Here is a 16,828-nt window from a genome sequence, read left to right on the forward strand (position 1 = left end):
TAATTACTAAAAAAAAAAATACAAATTTTTACACTACGTATAAAAATGACTAATTACTAGTAATGTTTATATGTAGTCCCACATTTCAGTGTTTTAGACAAATTAACATAATGTCAAATAAAAGAGTCATGTTTTGTATTTGGTTGCATATCCTTTGCATGCCATGACTTCCTGATGTCTGTGACCTATCAACATCATCAGAGTCTGGATATCTTATTGTCAGGTTGTCCTACAAGCGATACAAAAACTCTGCATTTGAATGGATCTCTATGGGAATTGGGGGTGGGACTAGATTCAGCTGTAATTTATGCTGATACAGTATCGAACACATTTGTTGGCCGAATGGCTTTAAGTCATCAAGGGTCCAAGGTATCAAATGAGCCTCAAACCACCGTGCTGCTGCCAGATATGCAGTAGATACTACAAGCATTGTTTCTCCTGATTAATTTACATTACATTACATTACAGGCATTTGGCAGATGCTCTTATCCAGAGCGACGTACAACAGTGTATAACCATAACCAGGAACAAGTATGACGAAACCCCTAGAGAGAAGTACCGGTCCAAGTGCAGGGAACAACCGCATAGTTCAACTTGGACCCTGATGGTTAAACTGATTAACACTAACAATGAGAACGGCAACAACGCAATCTATGGAAAAAATACAAGTAGTCGTTAAGACAGTTAATGCACCTAAGTCACCTACGAAACAGCTGCCTAGTTACAACCCTAAGTTTAGTCATTTACGGGGGGAAGGGAGGGATGGGGAGAGGTGCAGCCTGAAGAGGTGAGTCTTCAGTCGTCGTTTGAAATGGGTCAGTGTCTCAGCTGTTCTGACCTCCACAGGGAGGTCATTTCACCATCGTGGGGCCAGAACAGACAGGAGACGTGTTCTGGAATTTTCCTGTTGAACTCAATAGAAAAAAGGAGGAGAAACAATGCTTGTAGTATCTACTGCATATCTATCTCTCTAGGGTTTTCGACACACTTGTTCCTGGTTATGGTTATACACTTTGTTGTACGTCGCTCTGGATAAGAGCATCTGCCAAATGCCTGTAATGTAATGTAATGTAATCTGGCATCCTTTCATTACATAGTAACAGCTGGGATGTGGCAACCCATACGCCACCTATGCCATTTTGCACAGATTACATCACAGATCTAGGTATTAATGTTTCCCCCAGGCTGTCAGAGTTGTTTGGACTCAATTTCACCCCACTACTCAAAACAATAAATGATGACCTCCACCGTTGGATGAACCTACCGCTATCTATTTTGGGCAGTACAGCTACTGTTAAAATGACAATACTTCCTAAAATAAATTACCTACTTTCAACGATTCCAACCCCACCCACCCTCACCTGGTTCAAATCTCTAGATTCAATCATCTCCAAACTCTACTGGAAAAACAAGACACCAAGCATTAAACTGGCCACTCTGCAAAACCCCAAAACACAAGGAGTACTGGAAGCTCCACATTTTTACCATTATTCTCTGGCAAATCAGCTTCAGTATATATACAAATGGATTCACCCCAATCAATCTGATAACACATGGTTAGATATAGAACAAACAGTATGTAGAGACATCCAGATCTCAGATATACAATTTTTTAGTCAAACTATCAAACACCATTCTTGTTTCAAAATGGTAACAATAGCTGCAACTCTGACAGCCTGGTGGAATTTCCACAAACATCACCTTTGCACCAACTAATTTTACTCCCATATGGAACAATCCTGACTTTCTAAGTAACAAGAAACCACTCAATTTATGCACATGGACTGAAAAAGGCATCACACATCTTAAACATATCTTCTATAATAATTCCTTGGCTTCATTCTCCCACTTGGTCCAAAGTTACGGCATCGGAAACAAACAATTTTTGGAATATTTGCAAATAAAATCATCCATTCAATCCAACTTTAACATTATGGCCACCAATCTAGATCTTCCTCCCTCAGCTTCAGATTTAATTAACATCCCTTCCCCGAAGAAACTCCTTTCCAAAATATATAAAATAATATCACAGTCTGATAAAACACTAGCCATACCATCAAGGAAATGGGAAATAGACCTTTCTTTTACCTCTGATCCCGGCTTCTGGAACCAAATTTGCAAAAACATCTGCTTCATGACCAAAAATGCCAACCGACAATTTAGAAGGGTCCTAAACTCACCAAGCTTCCCCCAATATTCATAATATTCGTAATATTTAACAACCATTCTTTTGTCGATTAAAATATTTCTAGGACAATTAATTTAACTATTTGATATTATTGTAATTATCATTTTTAGTATTATATATCTGTCATTTATTTCCCCCACACTCAGACCATACACACACTCGCACACACACACACACCCACACACACAGACACAGTCATCCTTGACAACACTGATACTAACCACATTCATAGCAAACTGCTTAAAATGGTTTTGTTTATTATATACCCCCAGTTTATTTGTTAATATATTGTTATATACTCCCCAGTTTGAACCGATGTTGTATTCCTCAGTTTGCTTTTGCCCCTTTTGTCTTTGTTGTTTGTCTTTGTCTTACTTTGTACAATCCCTTTCATTTGTTTAGGTGTCCCTGTACTTGTCTCCACTTGTTTGCTTACCAGTTTATTGTACAATAAAATAAAAAAATAATTTGCTTGTAAAAAAAAAAAAAAAAAGGTTTAATATGTATTCTGACACAGCAGTTTTGTGCAGGCAGATTTCTCAGTTCAACCCTTTTCTGCATTGATGAGTCAAGCACAGCCTCATACTTGTTCAAGCACAGGTGTGCCCATGTATGCAGGTGCTTGCACTGTGATACAAAACAATGTGGACCAAACTGGAATTTAAAAAATCTTTATCTTCATCTGTGGGACTCGCTTTTACGCTGTCACACTTTTTCGGTGTGAAGAAATTTGAAAAGTTTAAAAGTCTTGCCCAAAATAATTTAATTTGGCCAGAGTACACTCATAGCTTTGAATGGAGTTCAATGGGGAAATTAGATTTTTGACACCAGGGGCTTACTAAACTGCAATACCTCGAGTAACCACTGGAGTCTGCGGGCTTCGCTGGGAATGGCAATCCCTGGTCCCTGGGCCACAACGCACGCCTGAAATCGATTTTGCATAACTCAAAGCATCCCGCGGTCGCATGCATACCTACGGTATTCTTCTGGCCGAATTGGACGCACCCATCATGTTTGCCTTTGGGATGGTCATCAGCAACTGGTAAGTTTATCATGTGAACAATACACATGTATGCCAAGATGTCATAAAGCTGGACCAATGAGATTGCCCACTGCAAGACATACAGTAAATAATGAAAGCCAGGCATGAACTCTGCAGTGTCTTGACATTAGCTTAAAAAAGTACATTAACCACCCAGAAATGGAATCACGCTCATGCCCTCACCAGACTGGGCAACTCTGCTTAAGCACATTATGATAGATAAATAAGTTATATTTGTGTTTTTAATGTAAGGCTATAGTTACGATTAACCTGCTACATTGTTGCTATTGAAACCACATTGATAAGCAGGGGTAGTAAAGCAGAAAGCAATGACACATTGTAGGACATAAGAATTTATATGGAAATGTACAAGGCATAAAGGCCTGGCATGTGCATATACTGTACAAAATGTACAATTATTTCATATGCAACTCATATACAACTGTGAAAAATAAAGAGTGAAACAAAGATCCTCAACTGAGATAAACCATATTGTCTGAAGTCTAATAATCATCTGCAGCTGACATACACATAACAGCCACTAAGCTAGCAGTAAAAGAACTGAAAAGGACAGTACTGCAAAGTTTTCACAATACATGTTGGCAAGGCACAACCATGTATCTTTCTACAGTATATGCAAACAGTTTCCACATTGTTTCTTTCAAACAACTCAGACAGGTGTCAATTTCATCATCAAAAAAAATAATAATAGCTGTCAGACTACAAGGAAATGTAAATGGTTAAATGGTCAGATTAGTCATTAAAGAAAATGTGATGCCAGTTTGCCCCAGACATTGCACTGCTTTTCAAATGCCCGTCCAAAATATGCTCAGCAAGGAATACCACAGACAAACTATACACTGCACTACTATGCTAAAGGAGAGGTGTGCTACAAGACAACATGTTTAGTTAAGTTTATTTGACAAAATTAAAAAAACATGTATCAAAAGACTTGCATGTGAAGACATTGTCAAGGAAAACATGAAAAGGTCCTGGACTTATTTCCATCGTGGTCCTTGATGTTCCATAGGTAACAAGAAGAATTCATTGCAAGCGGAGATTTCCACTGGAAAAATTCTAAATTTTACTTGAGGAGTCAGGAGTCAGTACCCTGTAGTGGTGCTTTGAAAAGGTTGTGTGGAAAAGCCCCTATAGCCTGTAGAAAGGCTGTATGGTTTTTCACCAGAATGATTTTTCTGCTTGAAACTTTAACGTACAGTGAGCTCAATAATGTTCACGACAAGAGACATTTTTAACGTGATTCGGCTCTGAGCTCACCCCGCGCACCTACCCTAGGACATGGCTCTCGATGGCTGCAGCTGATCCTGCTGTGGCAGCCGGTGCTCACGGTATGTCCAGATGGTCTAACTGGGGCAGTGCACTGGACAGTGACGGTGACTCCTTGCCAGTCCAAGCAGCAGGATCTCGAAAATGGGTGGTGAGATGGGAGCAGGGTGACCTGAGTGAACATAATGAACCATTGTGCCTACAACTTCTCACATTTATTACTTTCCCTTGTGTCACTTTAAACCTTTCTACAATGAACAGACTCATACAGCCTGCCATCATAAAGGATGTTTGGTGAAGATTTAATATAAATTTAAATTATGAAAATTAACAAACCTTCCACTAAGTACATATAAAAGGCCATTTTTTCAGATGATTTATTAAAAATAAAAAGCATTTCGGCACAATTTATCAGGTGTTGGAAGCACTCCCTACACAAAGTACATCACAAAGTTTGCATTCATAAAATACTTCCCACAATTAGAATTTCTCAAGCTTTTCACCCGCATGAGCTTTATTGTCATCATTAAAAATAAATTATTTATTGAAAAACTAAGGCCATATGAAAAGCTTTACACCTGCAGTGATTCTTTGGTGGCAGCACAAATTATATTCCTGGAAAACACACTTCCCACACTGAGGTAGGTAGGGTTTTTCACCCAAATAAATGAAATTAAATTAGATTTTCTGGAATAAATTTCTTCCTACTCTGGGGACACTGGGGCTTTTCGTCTGTATGTGCTGGTGATTTTAATGACTGGCTTTGAAAAGCACTTTCCACAGTATATACACATGGAGGGATTCTCCCTTGAATAAAATTTCATTAATAACACATCCCTCACTGTGTACATATCTAAGACATTTCACCTTTATGAATTTTCTGGTGTTTAATTTAAAAAAAAAACAGTTGATATTTGTTGGGCTTAGTCTGTATGAATCTTGTGGCAATTTAAAGCATGTATTTGTGAAAACCTCTTCACACATTGAATACAGGCCTATTCACCTGCAGGAATTGTCTGGTGGAATTTTTTTTTTTTTTTCTATAAAAACACATCCCACTCTCTGTACACTCAGGGACATTCATCTGGATGAAGTAGGGTATTTTGCAGTAAAATATTTCTCAGTAAAACCTCACACTGAATACATATGTAGAGCTTTCCATGCACATGAACATGCTGATGGAAATTAATGAGATTATGTATCAAACCCTTTCCCACACTAATTGGAGGATTTTTCGCCTTCATGAATCATCTTGTGGTGATACAGAGTGCCTCGCTGGGAAAAACATTCCCCACACTAAGAACATTTGAAGGGCTTTTCACCTGTATGAATATTCTGGTGGCTATTTAAAGTATAAATGGAAGAAAGGCACTTCCCACACTGAGAACATGTATAGGGCTTTTCACCTGTATGAATTTTCTGGTGCTTATTTAAAGTATAAATGGAGGAAATGGACTTCCCACAATGAGAACATTTGGAGGACTCATCAGCTGTATGAATTCTCTGGTGGGCATTTAAATTACATGTTTTGGAAAAACACTTCCCACACTGAGAACATTGGTAGGGCTTTTCACCTGTATTATTGTCAGGTGTGTTTTTAAACATTTACCGCAAGCAATTAGAGCAATACACTTTATTGCAATCACCTTTGTATATTTTATGAGGTTAATTGTGATATTTGTGTCAAGTCAATAATGTTAGCATTGGAGCTAACAAGAAATAACCCAGATAGCCAGTGACTCCAGAATGGATCTGTGCCAAGTCCAGCCCAGCAATGCTATGGCCAGAACTGGCACAGATCCAGTCTGGAGTCACTGGCTATCTGGGAAGGTTATTGTGCTCAGGGCAGCTTTGCCCCGTCAGTCATATACAAACCATAGCAACCACACAAAGTTACCATTTGATATATTGCTCTCAACCAGGTTTAGGCTATTCTGCATCACTCGGGAATTCATACAGTTCTAGTATCGGCCAAAGCTTTTGATGGTAGAACAGTAGAAATTACATGGCCATTGTTTCCCATAAGCCAGTCATTTGTATTCCTTTCCCTAATACACATCAATATATCAAGCACAATATTACATACTCATAAAACTAGATGCAGAAATGGTTTAAAAGGGTGTTCAAATAACCACTCTGGGGTATATTAAAGTTGAAATTGGAAAATTATGTTTTGAAGATTCATGAGAAGCTGTGCCTCAAGACCAGTGATGTCATTGAACCTGATCAACCTAACATTAACCCTGATGAAGATCTACAGGTTCCTCACCATGATGCCCCAGGCTGATGGGAACTCCTGGAAATCATAACTGAAATACATGAAAACAAAACCAAATGACATTTTCACCACCATTTTCTCAAATAATTAAAAATATTAGTCTATTGGTTGCATCTTCTTTTAGTGGTGTTTCTTGTCTTTTTCTGCCTCCTTCTGTATGAAATCCAGTACCCCCTCAGTTGCAAATCTCCTATTGACTGGTGTTGGCTGGAGGGTTCAGGTGAAGGACGTGCTTTGGGCGGGAGGGGCTGGTGAGGGAATAGCAATTAACGGGCTGGGGAGCTAGTGGAATATGATGGTGCAAGGGCTGAGTAACATGAGGGTGTAGGGGTAGCGGAACATGAGGGTGTAGGAGTTCCGGAACATGAGGGTGCAGGGGTTGAAATTCTACATTTCATCTCTGATTCTTTTGGACTATTCTGCTGTCTTTTGATTTCTGCATTTTGGATTACTTTATGGACTGCATTAATATAGCGCTTTTATCCAAAGCGCTTTACAATTTATGTCTCTCATTCACCCATTCACACAAACACTCACACTCACAGACCAACGATGAAAGGCTGCAAGGCATGCAAGGTACCAATCAGCTCGTTGGGAGCAGTTAGGGGTTAGGTATCTGGCTCAGGGACACTTCGACACACCCAGGGCGGGGGATCAAACCAGCAACCCTCCGACTGCCAGACAACCGCTTTTACCACCTGAGCTATGTCGCCCCACTTTGGGAAAAAAGCTGTGGTTTGGTATTTTCTCTCATTAAATTATGTGACTGTCCATGTCTGTAACCTTTGCTAATTGTTTTAAAGTAGTTGAACCTCATCTTTAGATTAGACGTGAGTATTTTTTGTCACTTAAACTTCTTAATTTTTATCTGGTTGTGAGTTGTACTATTCGATAAAGGTTGATCCAAACAGTTTGCTCTGCCTATAAAATAATTGGACGATTTAACTGATAATTATCTTTGAAAATAATTACCTAATAAATTAAATAAAATAAATATTTTTTACATGTTGGGTAAGTGAGGTGTTTTAACGGTTGATGCACTTGTGTTTGGTATTCAGAGTGCCACACATCAAACAAGGTTTTAACAGTTAAAAATGCTGGGTTCAGAAAATTAAACATATTTCAATTAATCCTCACCTTGCTGACAGGAGGAATGTAAAGCAGGAATTAAACTACATTTACAAACAGGGGTGGTAAAGCAGGAAGCAAAGTAAATTTATTTCATACACAATTCATATAGGGTGAAGTGTTCAGGAATGCACAGCAGGAATTGAAACTAAATTCATTAACACATTACAGCCTCTACATTGGCAGTAAAACAATTGAAAAAGCCAATACCGTTAAGTTCGTTTTATGATACATGTTGGCAAGACACACAACCATGTTTCTTACAGCAGTATATGCAAAGAGTTTTCGCATTGTGTCTTTCAAAAAAGGTACACTGGAGTCAGTCTCATCATCACAATATATCAGCAATTGGACTCCAAGGGAAATTACTTTTTCTAAAAAAAGAAATGGTGAAACACTCGTTATTAAAGAAAATGGGATTCCAGTTTGCCCCAGCTATTGTGCTGTATTTCAAATGCCTCTCAAAAATACAATCACCAAGGAAAACCACAGGGCAATGATATACTGTGCTACTATACAGAAGGAAAGGTTTGGTACAGAAGGCAGGTCACAAAAATAATTAATTACAAGTGCAAATTTCCACCTGAAAACTTACTGGTAAAAATCCTAAATTTGAAAGTTTATTTGAGGAGTCAATACCCTATAGTGGCACTTTGAGAAGAAGGCTCTGTGGAAAAGTCCCTTCAGCTTGTATAAAAACTGTGGTTTTTCACCAGAACAATTTAACTTCTGGAAATTTTTATATATAGGCTAGATTCAATTAAATAATGTGGCCTGAAATTATAAAGGTTCATAATACGAAAAGAAAACATTTGCATGTGTGAAGAAATAAAAATTTGTAAAAAATAAAAAATAAATAAAAAAAGTAGCATTTATTGTTGATACTGAAAAAAATGCCTTTTTTTTTTTTTTTTTTAACATTGGGCATTTTACCTGTATATAGACCTTGGCAAGTTAAAGCATGTGTTGTCAAAAACACTTCCCACACTAAAAAATGTTTGTAGGGAATTTCACCTGTATGAATTCTCCAGCAGAAAGTTCAGTTATGTTTTCTGCTCTATGTACACGTACAGGGCTGTTCATCTGTGTGAAGTCTCTGAATTATATTTTGCATTAAAACATTTCCCACACTGACCGCACTAATTGCGGGCCTATTCACATGCAACATCATGTTGTAGCGATGCAAAGCACATGTTAAAGAAAAATCAGTTCCCTCACTGAATACATGTTCGTGGCTTTTCACTTGTATGAATTAACTTCATGCATTTTAAAAAGCTTGTTCTGGAAAAGCACTTCCCACACAAAATACCACTATAAGGCTTTTCCCCTGAATGAATCCAGTTAAGGTAATTTAAAACACCTGCCATACTGAATTCATTTGAAGGGATTGTCACTTGTATGAATCACCTTGTGGCAATTTCAATAATTTATTTGGAAAAAACACTTCCTACACTCCGTAGGACTTTTTACCTGTATGAAATGTCTTGTGTTGATTGAAACGATATTTGGTATTAAAACACTGTTCGCACTCACTACATTTGAAGGGCCTTTCACCTGAATGAATTATCTCGTGTGTCTTTAAATGATATTTTGTATTAAAAGACTTCCCACACTCACTACACCTGTATGGCTTTTCCCCTGTATGAATCCTCTTGTGGATATTTAAATTAGATTTGGAATTAAAGCACTTCCCACACTGAGAACATTTGTAGGGTTTTTCTCCTGTATGAATTCTCAGGTGTCTATTGAAACTAGATTTGGATGTAAAGCACTTCCCGCACTGAGAACACTTGTAGGGCTTTTCACCTGTATGAATTCTCAGGTGTGTTTTTAAACCAGATTTGGTATTAAAACACTTCCCACACTGAGAACATTTGAAGGGCTCATTACCTGTATGAATTATCAGGTGGGCATTTAAATTAGATATTCTGCCAAAGCACTTTCCACACTGAGAACATTTGTAGGGCTTTTCACCTGTATGAATTCTCAGGTGTCTATTTAAACCAGATTTATAATTAAAGCACTTCGCACACTGAGAACATTTGTAACACTTTTCACCTGTATGAATTCGCTGGTGGGAATTGAAATGAGATATTGTGGAAAAGCACTTCCTACACTGAGAACATTTGTAGGGCTTTTCACCTGTATGAATTTTCAGGTGGCTATTTAAAGTATATATGGAGGAAAGACACTTCCCACAATGAGAACATTTGTAGGGCTCATCACTTGTATGATATCTCTGGTGGACATTTAAATTAGACGTTGAGGAAAAACACTTCCCACACTGAGAACATTTGTAGGGCTTTTCACCAGTATGAATTGTCAGGTGTGTTTTTAAACCAGACTTGGTATTAAAACACTTCCCACACTGAGAACATTTGTAGGGCTCATCACCTGTATGAATTCTCTGGTGGGCATTTACATTAGATATAGTGGCAAAGCACTTCCCACACTGAGAACATTTGTAGGGCTTTTCACTTGTATGAATTCTCAGGTGTCTATTTAAACCAGATTTGGAACTAAAGCACTTCCCACACTGAGAACATTTGTAGGGCTTTTCACCTGTATGAACTCTCAGGTGTGTTTTTAAACCAGATTTGGTATTAAAACACTTCTCACACTGAGAACATTTGTAACGCTTTTCACCAGTATGAATTCGCTGGTGGGAATTGAAATGAGATATTGTGGAAAAGCACTTCCCACACTGAGAACATCTGTAGGGCTTTTCACCTGTATGAATTTTCAGGTGGCTATTTAAAGTATATATGGAGGAAAGACACTTCCCACAATGAGAACATTTGTAGGGCTCGTCACTTGTATGAATTCTCTTATGGACATTTAAATTAGATGTTGAGGAAAAACACTTCCCACACTGAGAACATTTGTATGGCTTTTCACCTGTATGAATTGTCAGGTGTGTTTTAAAACCAGATTTGGAATTAAAACACTTCTCACACTGAGAACATTTGTAACGCTTTTCACCTGTATGAATTCGCTGGTGGGAATTGAAATGAGATATTGTGGAAAAGTACTTCCCACACTGAGAACATTTGTAGGGCTCATCACTTGTATGAATTCTCTTATGGACATTTAAATTAGATGTTGAGGAAAAACACTTCTCACACTGAGAACATTTGTAACGCTTTTCACCAGTATTAGTTGCACCATTATTTCTACAAATTATATTTTTTTGACGGAAATTCAAAAAGCTTTGGTTTTTATTTGAATTATTTATCATGTGTTCAGCTATCACATCCATTCCCTGGAAATCATTATGTTCGTTGGTATTGTTTGTAATCTTCTGGACAATTCTGGTGTGACCACTTTCAGTGATCATTTCACAGTGATGATTTACATCCACATATTTGGTAGGCACATCATTAATTTCTTTTTTACAGTTGGGTTCTGACTCTGCGGCACATTGCCATGGTTCAATCTGGTCTTTGTGATCAACTGCAGCTTCACTTACCACAGTATTCATCAGATCACTCACTATACTTTCACTGGATTCACACTTCATTTCACACGTTCTAATATTAACACATTTAATATCCAGCAAGCCACCAATGTGTTCTGTCTTAAGATATCCTCCATCATCAGTCTCGGTTTTGATTTGGTCAGGCTGCAGATGGGTTACATATCGCAGCTCTGTACCATCTAGGCTCTCAGTTGGAATAAAGTCCCCAGTGTGGGTGGAGCACAGATCAGTTTCTGTTTTAATCAGTGATGTGTGTGTGTGGTGTACATCACTGACCCCACTGTGTGCTGTAACACACTCTGGCTCCAGTGTGTCGAGTCCTGGTGCAGCACACATTGTCTCTGACTCTACCATGTGGACAGACTCCAGTCCACTGAGTTCCTCTTCTTTCTGTCTGATCCTGTGCTCCTCAGTGAACTCTGGTAGTGTTGTCTCAGTGTCCTGTCTCAGACAGATTCCTGCCTGCATCATACTGCTACTCAAAGGTGTGCAGAAGTGCAGCTCCTGGAAGGAAACAGGGGAAGGTATGTAGCCTTAATAAAACAGGTCCCACTGAAGCAGCTCACACATTCTTTAAACTCTGCCTCACTGACTACAGTGGTCACTCTTGCATTATAAGCTGGGAGAAACCATTTGATCGTCCCTGATTGTTCTTATGAAATTGACATAAGGTATCAATTTTAACAAACAGCCTCTATGTTTGCCTTTTTTCTTGTTATCTTATGGAATAGTGGCAGAAAACCTTCTGAAGTGACTCAGAATGTGAAGGCTGGGCTGGCCATAGCACAAGGTGGTCAGAACACTGGTCTGCATCAGATTTATGGTGGAAGTGGTGTACACCAGCAGCATCACTGGATGCCCCTGGACACTTGATGTGGATTTTGAGGCCGCTGCTCTAGGGGTTCATCCTAAAGATTTTGGGGTGCTGTGGTTTGCTGGCTGACCGGGTCCCGCTCAGGTCACCCTGCTCCCATCTCACCACCCCCATTTCTTTTTGAGATGTTGCTGCCTGGACTTGCACAGAGTCACCATCACTGTCCAGTGCAGTGCCCCAGTTAGACCATCTGGACATACCATGAGCACTAGCTGCCATAACAAAATCAGTTGCAGCCATCGAGAGCCATGTCCTAGGGTAGGTGCGCGGGGTGAGGTACTGTACGTCTGTGGCTAACAGCGGCCCTTCTGTACTGGGGGAGGGTTCGCACACCCTGGCTACCTGTGGCCACAGGCTCGCCTGAGTGGCTCCAGTCAGCCCACAGTCACCAAGCAGCTAACGGCTGGGTAGCCTCTAACTCTGCTGGGCTACTAGCCAGCATTAGGGCAGCAAGCCTCAGCATTACCCACTCATGGAAAAAGCTCTTTCAATTAAACATTCAATCGAGGACTTCGAGATCAAGAAGAAATCCATTCTTCAGTAAGATTTCTAGCATTGAGAAAAGTGCATTCCCTTTTACAAGAATCTACCATTACGTGTGAATGTGTCGGGTCTTGATGCTGTACTTGTCCCATTACTGACGAAATGCTAAATCGGTATCGATCAACTCCTAGTCTGGACGAACGCATGTGCTTTCTGGGGAAAAAGGGAGGAGTCTCTGTCGCTGGGAGCCTCCCCCCTCCCCCCTCCCGACACTCCCTCTGTTCCGTGTGTGCTGCAATCTAAGTCCCGACTGAAACACACCAGAGAAACGGACAAAGCTATCGAGTAAACCCAAATTATCTCCTAAAAACAGAATAATGGACAAATTTGAAAAAGATTTTAATTCTGTTATATCAAGACTTGCCAAATACATGGCGTGACTTCGTTGAAGGACCTTCAGTGCGTATGTTTGGATTTGCAGTTATCGAACAGAGATGTACTCGCTTGCTTGCTTATAGGATTTGGCAAAAGTTTACTTTTTCAAGCGTGGCCTACGGTATGCAGTCTGCTATCAAATAAATACCCAAAAAATGGCCAGAATGAGCACTGGTTTTGATTGTTTGCCTGTTATAATCAATACAATAATTTACCCCAAATAGTGGCGAACGGACGTGCGTCTGCGGAAAAGGTTTGGCTCTGGTAATGTTTTCCGGTGCATGTTTCAGACCACGCCTGGCCAAAACACTCCGATTGGTATGGAAAATACAATTATCCCGTGAAGGCTGCCTCCTTCGTTCATGCCTAAAGCGTCAAGACATCGGCCAGGCTCTCAAGTGAAAAAAGAGACTGGCTCGCGAGGCTAATCAACTCCTAATCTCGCCATGCTGTATTATTCTCCTGTAGTTATAGGATGTCAAGTATTTACTTTTTTGCCAGATCACATCAGAATTCCATTGCACCATTTAGTTTACAAGCATAATTGGAAAATAAATTATAAAATAACGTGCACAATTCTAGGATAAAATCAACGAACAAATAACACATACCTCATGCAAACATTAGCGAATGGAAACCAACCCGATTTGAAGCTTGTTGCTTGTAAACAAAACTAAGTGAACAGTGAAAGCATCAGAATGCTGGGGACTTACCCAGATTCACTCGCTCGTTTGTTACACTGGACAAAATTAAATTCTTGGAAGCGAAGGATCGTACGTGCTCGCAAAATCTGTGTTAGCCATAAAATGCAAAACGAACAGCATTCTGTTCAGAAGAGCAGTCTTAATCTACGGAAATACGCCAGGTCTCCTGCTTTTCTTCTTTTCCCCTCCTACTACTTCTTCGTCTACTTCTGTGGAGGAATGATGGTTTACAAACCAGCTTTTATTGCATTACCGCCACCAACTGGACTGGAGTGTGGAGCAGTAGATTTGGCAGACAAACTACATTCTTTTAACTAATTAGTTTCCTTCAGAAAGCTGATTATGTAAGCAAATATTTTGTTTGAAATATAATGATATACTGTGCTTTACATTCCTCATTGATACAAATAAACTTTTGTTTTTTTACTGTATGCTTTTCATTGAAATAATATGTATTCTACCAGTTCTGGTTTATTACAGTGTAAGAATTTTTCTGTTGGATGCTTACCTTTTTTATACAGTGTATCATTGAGTCCTGTATGACCAGCGGGTTATAATGGTTTCTTATTTCCGATTCCAGCCCCCCATTCTCCCAGCACCAACGTGTTTTTATATTCTATGCAAGTGTCTACCTGTTTCCCTGTTGTCCCAGTGTTCTTCCCAGATTTTCACCATGTGAAATTTAATATAAACCTTGACCTAAGCTTTACTATGTAAGTCTCGTAGGTAAATGTTTTGGAGTCTTAGAGTATGTTTGGCCAGTATGTCTATTTCTTAATTTGCCTCTATACCAACATGGGCCACTGTTGGTATTGAGCGAAATGATCTAGATCAAATTTCAAAATAAAATAAATTATATTTTCAAACAAACCCCCTAGTGGAAAAATTTTCCACCTAATGATCAGACCTTGTACAATTCAAAGGATGGCCATCTTTGACTGCCATGATAGCATGGCAAATTCTGATGGCAAAAATTAAAATATATCTGCTCATTTGCTACTATGGAATCGGAAAACATTGTCATTATATTACATTACATTTATTTAGCAGATGCTTTTATCCAAAGCCACGTATGGACATGGACAACTACGAAACACAGGTTCAATAAGGAACAATACTCATTTCGTACAGCTATTTCTAGCAACACAGTTCAGTTCACACAGTGAAAACTATTCTTACCTAACTTCTGCCAAAGATATTGGATATTGGTTGAATGTTCCATTTTTCTACATTTTATCTTTTCCATAAATGACAAATCCATTATTTATGTAATATCAAAACCACCCTCACACGAGGCTGTGGCTGTAAACGTACAAGTCTGAGGCTTAATCCCAAAACGAGTGTCACTCTACATGAAGTCCTAATCAAGTGGGAGGGTATACAGTAAAGACAGAGCTAAACTGTGGGATGCCCTTTCCAGTCTTCAGCAGACTTAGGATGCAGCCTTCATGTGGCTACTGCCAGACCCCCCTTGCTTACCCATTCATGTCATGTGATCATCTGGTGTTTCAGCATTTACCACAGACCTTTAGAGCAATACACTTTATTGCAATCACCTTTGTATATTTTATGAGGTTAATTGTGATATTTGTGACAAGTCAATAATGTTAGCATTGGAGCTAGCAGGAAATAACCCAGATAGCCAGTGACTCCAGAATGGATCTGTGCCAAGTCCAGCCCAGCAATGCTATGGCCAGAATTGGCACAGATCCAGTCTGGAGTCACTGGCTATCTGGGAAGGTTATTGTGCTCAGGGCAGCTTTGCCCCGTCAGTCATACACAAACCATAGCAACCACACAAAGTTACCATTTGATATATTGCTCTCAACCAGGTTTAGGCTATTCTGCATCAATCGGAATTTATACAGTTCTAGTATCGGCCAAAGCTTTTGATGGTAGAACAGTATTAATTACATGGCCATTGTTTCCCATAAGGCAGTAATTTGTATTCCTTTCCCAAAATACACATCAAGATATCAAGCACAATATTACATACTCATAAAACTAGATGCAGAAATAGTTTAAAAGGGTGTTCAAATAACCACTCTGGGGTATATTAAAGTTGAAATTGGAAAATGATGTTTCGAAGATTTATGACAAGCTGCGTCTCAAGACCAGTGATGTCATTGAACCTGATCAACAACCCTGATGAAGATCTCCAGGTTCCTCACCATGATGCCCCAGGCTGATGGGAGACTCCTGGAAATCATAACTGAAATACATGAAACCAAAACCAAATGACAGTTTCACCACCATTTTCTCAAACAATTTAAAATATTAGTCTATTGGTTGCATCTTCTTTTAGTGGTGTTTCTTGTCTTTTTCTGCCTACTCCTCTATAAAATCCAGTACCCCCTCAGTTGCAAATCTCCTATTGACTGGTGTTGGCCGGAGGATTCAGGTGAAGGACGTGCTTTGGGCTGGAGGGGCTGGTGAGGGATTAGTAATTAAAGGGTTGGGGAGCTAGTGGAATGTGATGGTGCGAGGTATGAGTGCTCAGACAGAGCAGGAATTGGGGGCTTACTATCTGAGGGTGAATTTGTGTGTGTGTGTGTGTGTGTGTCATAGAGGATGTCCATGCCCCTGCACCCTCCTCTTTTTCACGAGTTAAAAAATGCAGCTTTGTTTTAGTTTTAGTATTAGTTTTGGATAACTTGGAAGGAGGCAGTTTTGTAACAGTTGGAAGTGAGCATCTGAGTCCTGTATCTAGGTCTGCCATTCTACATTTCATCTCTGATTCTTTTGGACTAGATTTCTGCATTTTGGATTACTTTATAGACTGCATTTATATAGCGCTTTTATACAAAGTGCTTTACAAATTATGTCTCTCATTTACCCATTCACACACACACTCACAGACCAACGGTGAAAGGCTGCAAGGCTGCAAGGCATGCAAGGTACCAATCAGCTCGTTGGGTGCAGTTAGGCTTC

The 16,828-nt window shown here is 39.4% G+C and overlaps 2 protein-coding genes across 4 annotated transcripts in view; one reads left to right on the forward strand and one right to left on the reverse strand.

Moving 5' to 3' along the window:
- The window catches only part of LOC118219963 (zinc finger protein 708-like), a 235,537-nt gene that overhangs the window by 23,127 nt on the left and 195,582 nt on the right, over positions 1 to 16,828 (forward strand). The window lies entirely within an intron of this gene.
- Positions 2,851 to 14,103, reverse strand: LOC118219946 (zinc finger protein 345-like). 3 transcript variants are annotated; one of them, XM_035403460.1, is made up of 4 exons: positions 13,907 to 14,103; positions 11,678 to 11,905; positions 4,522 to 4,689; positions 2,851 to 3,300 (listed from the first exon to the last, which is right to left on the reverse strand). In XM_035403460.1, exons 2-4 carry the CDS (start codon positions 11,870 to 11,872, stop codon positions 2,971 to 2,973), a joined length of 693 nt encoding a protein of 230 aa, XP_035259351.1. In that variant the 5' UTR covers positions 11,873 to 11,905; positions 13,907 to 14,103; the 3' UTR covers positions 2,851 to 2,970. The 3 variants fall into 3 exon arrangements, with proteins under 3 accessions (XP_035259351.1, XP_035259349.1, XP_035259350.1); XM_035403458.1 differs by lacking the exons at positions 2,851 to 3,300; positions 4,522 to 4,689 and having other exon boundaries at positions 7,985 to 11,905; XM_035403459.1 differs by lacking the exons at positions 2,851 to 3,300; positions 4,522 to 4,689 and having other exon boundaries at positions 7,985 to 11,905; positions 13,805 to 14,093.

This window comes from Anguilla anguilla, chromosome 2 (genome assembly GCF_013347855.1).
Source record: "Anguilla anguilla isolate fAngAng1 chromosome 2, fAngAng1.pri, whole genome shotgun sequence".
Taxonomy (NCBI): domain Eukaryota; kingdom Metazoa; phylum Chordata; class Actinopteri; order Anguilliformes; family Anguillidae; genus Anguilla; species Anguilla anguilla.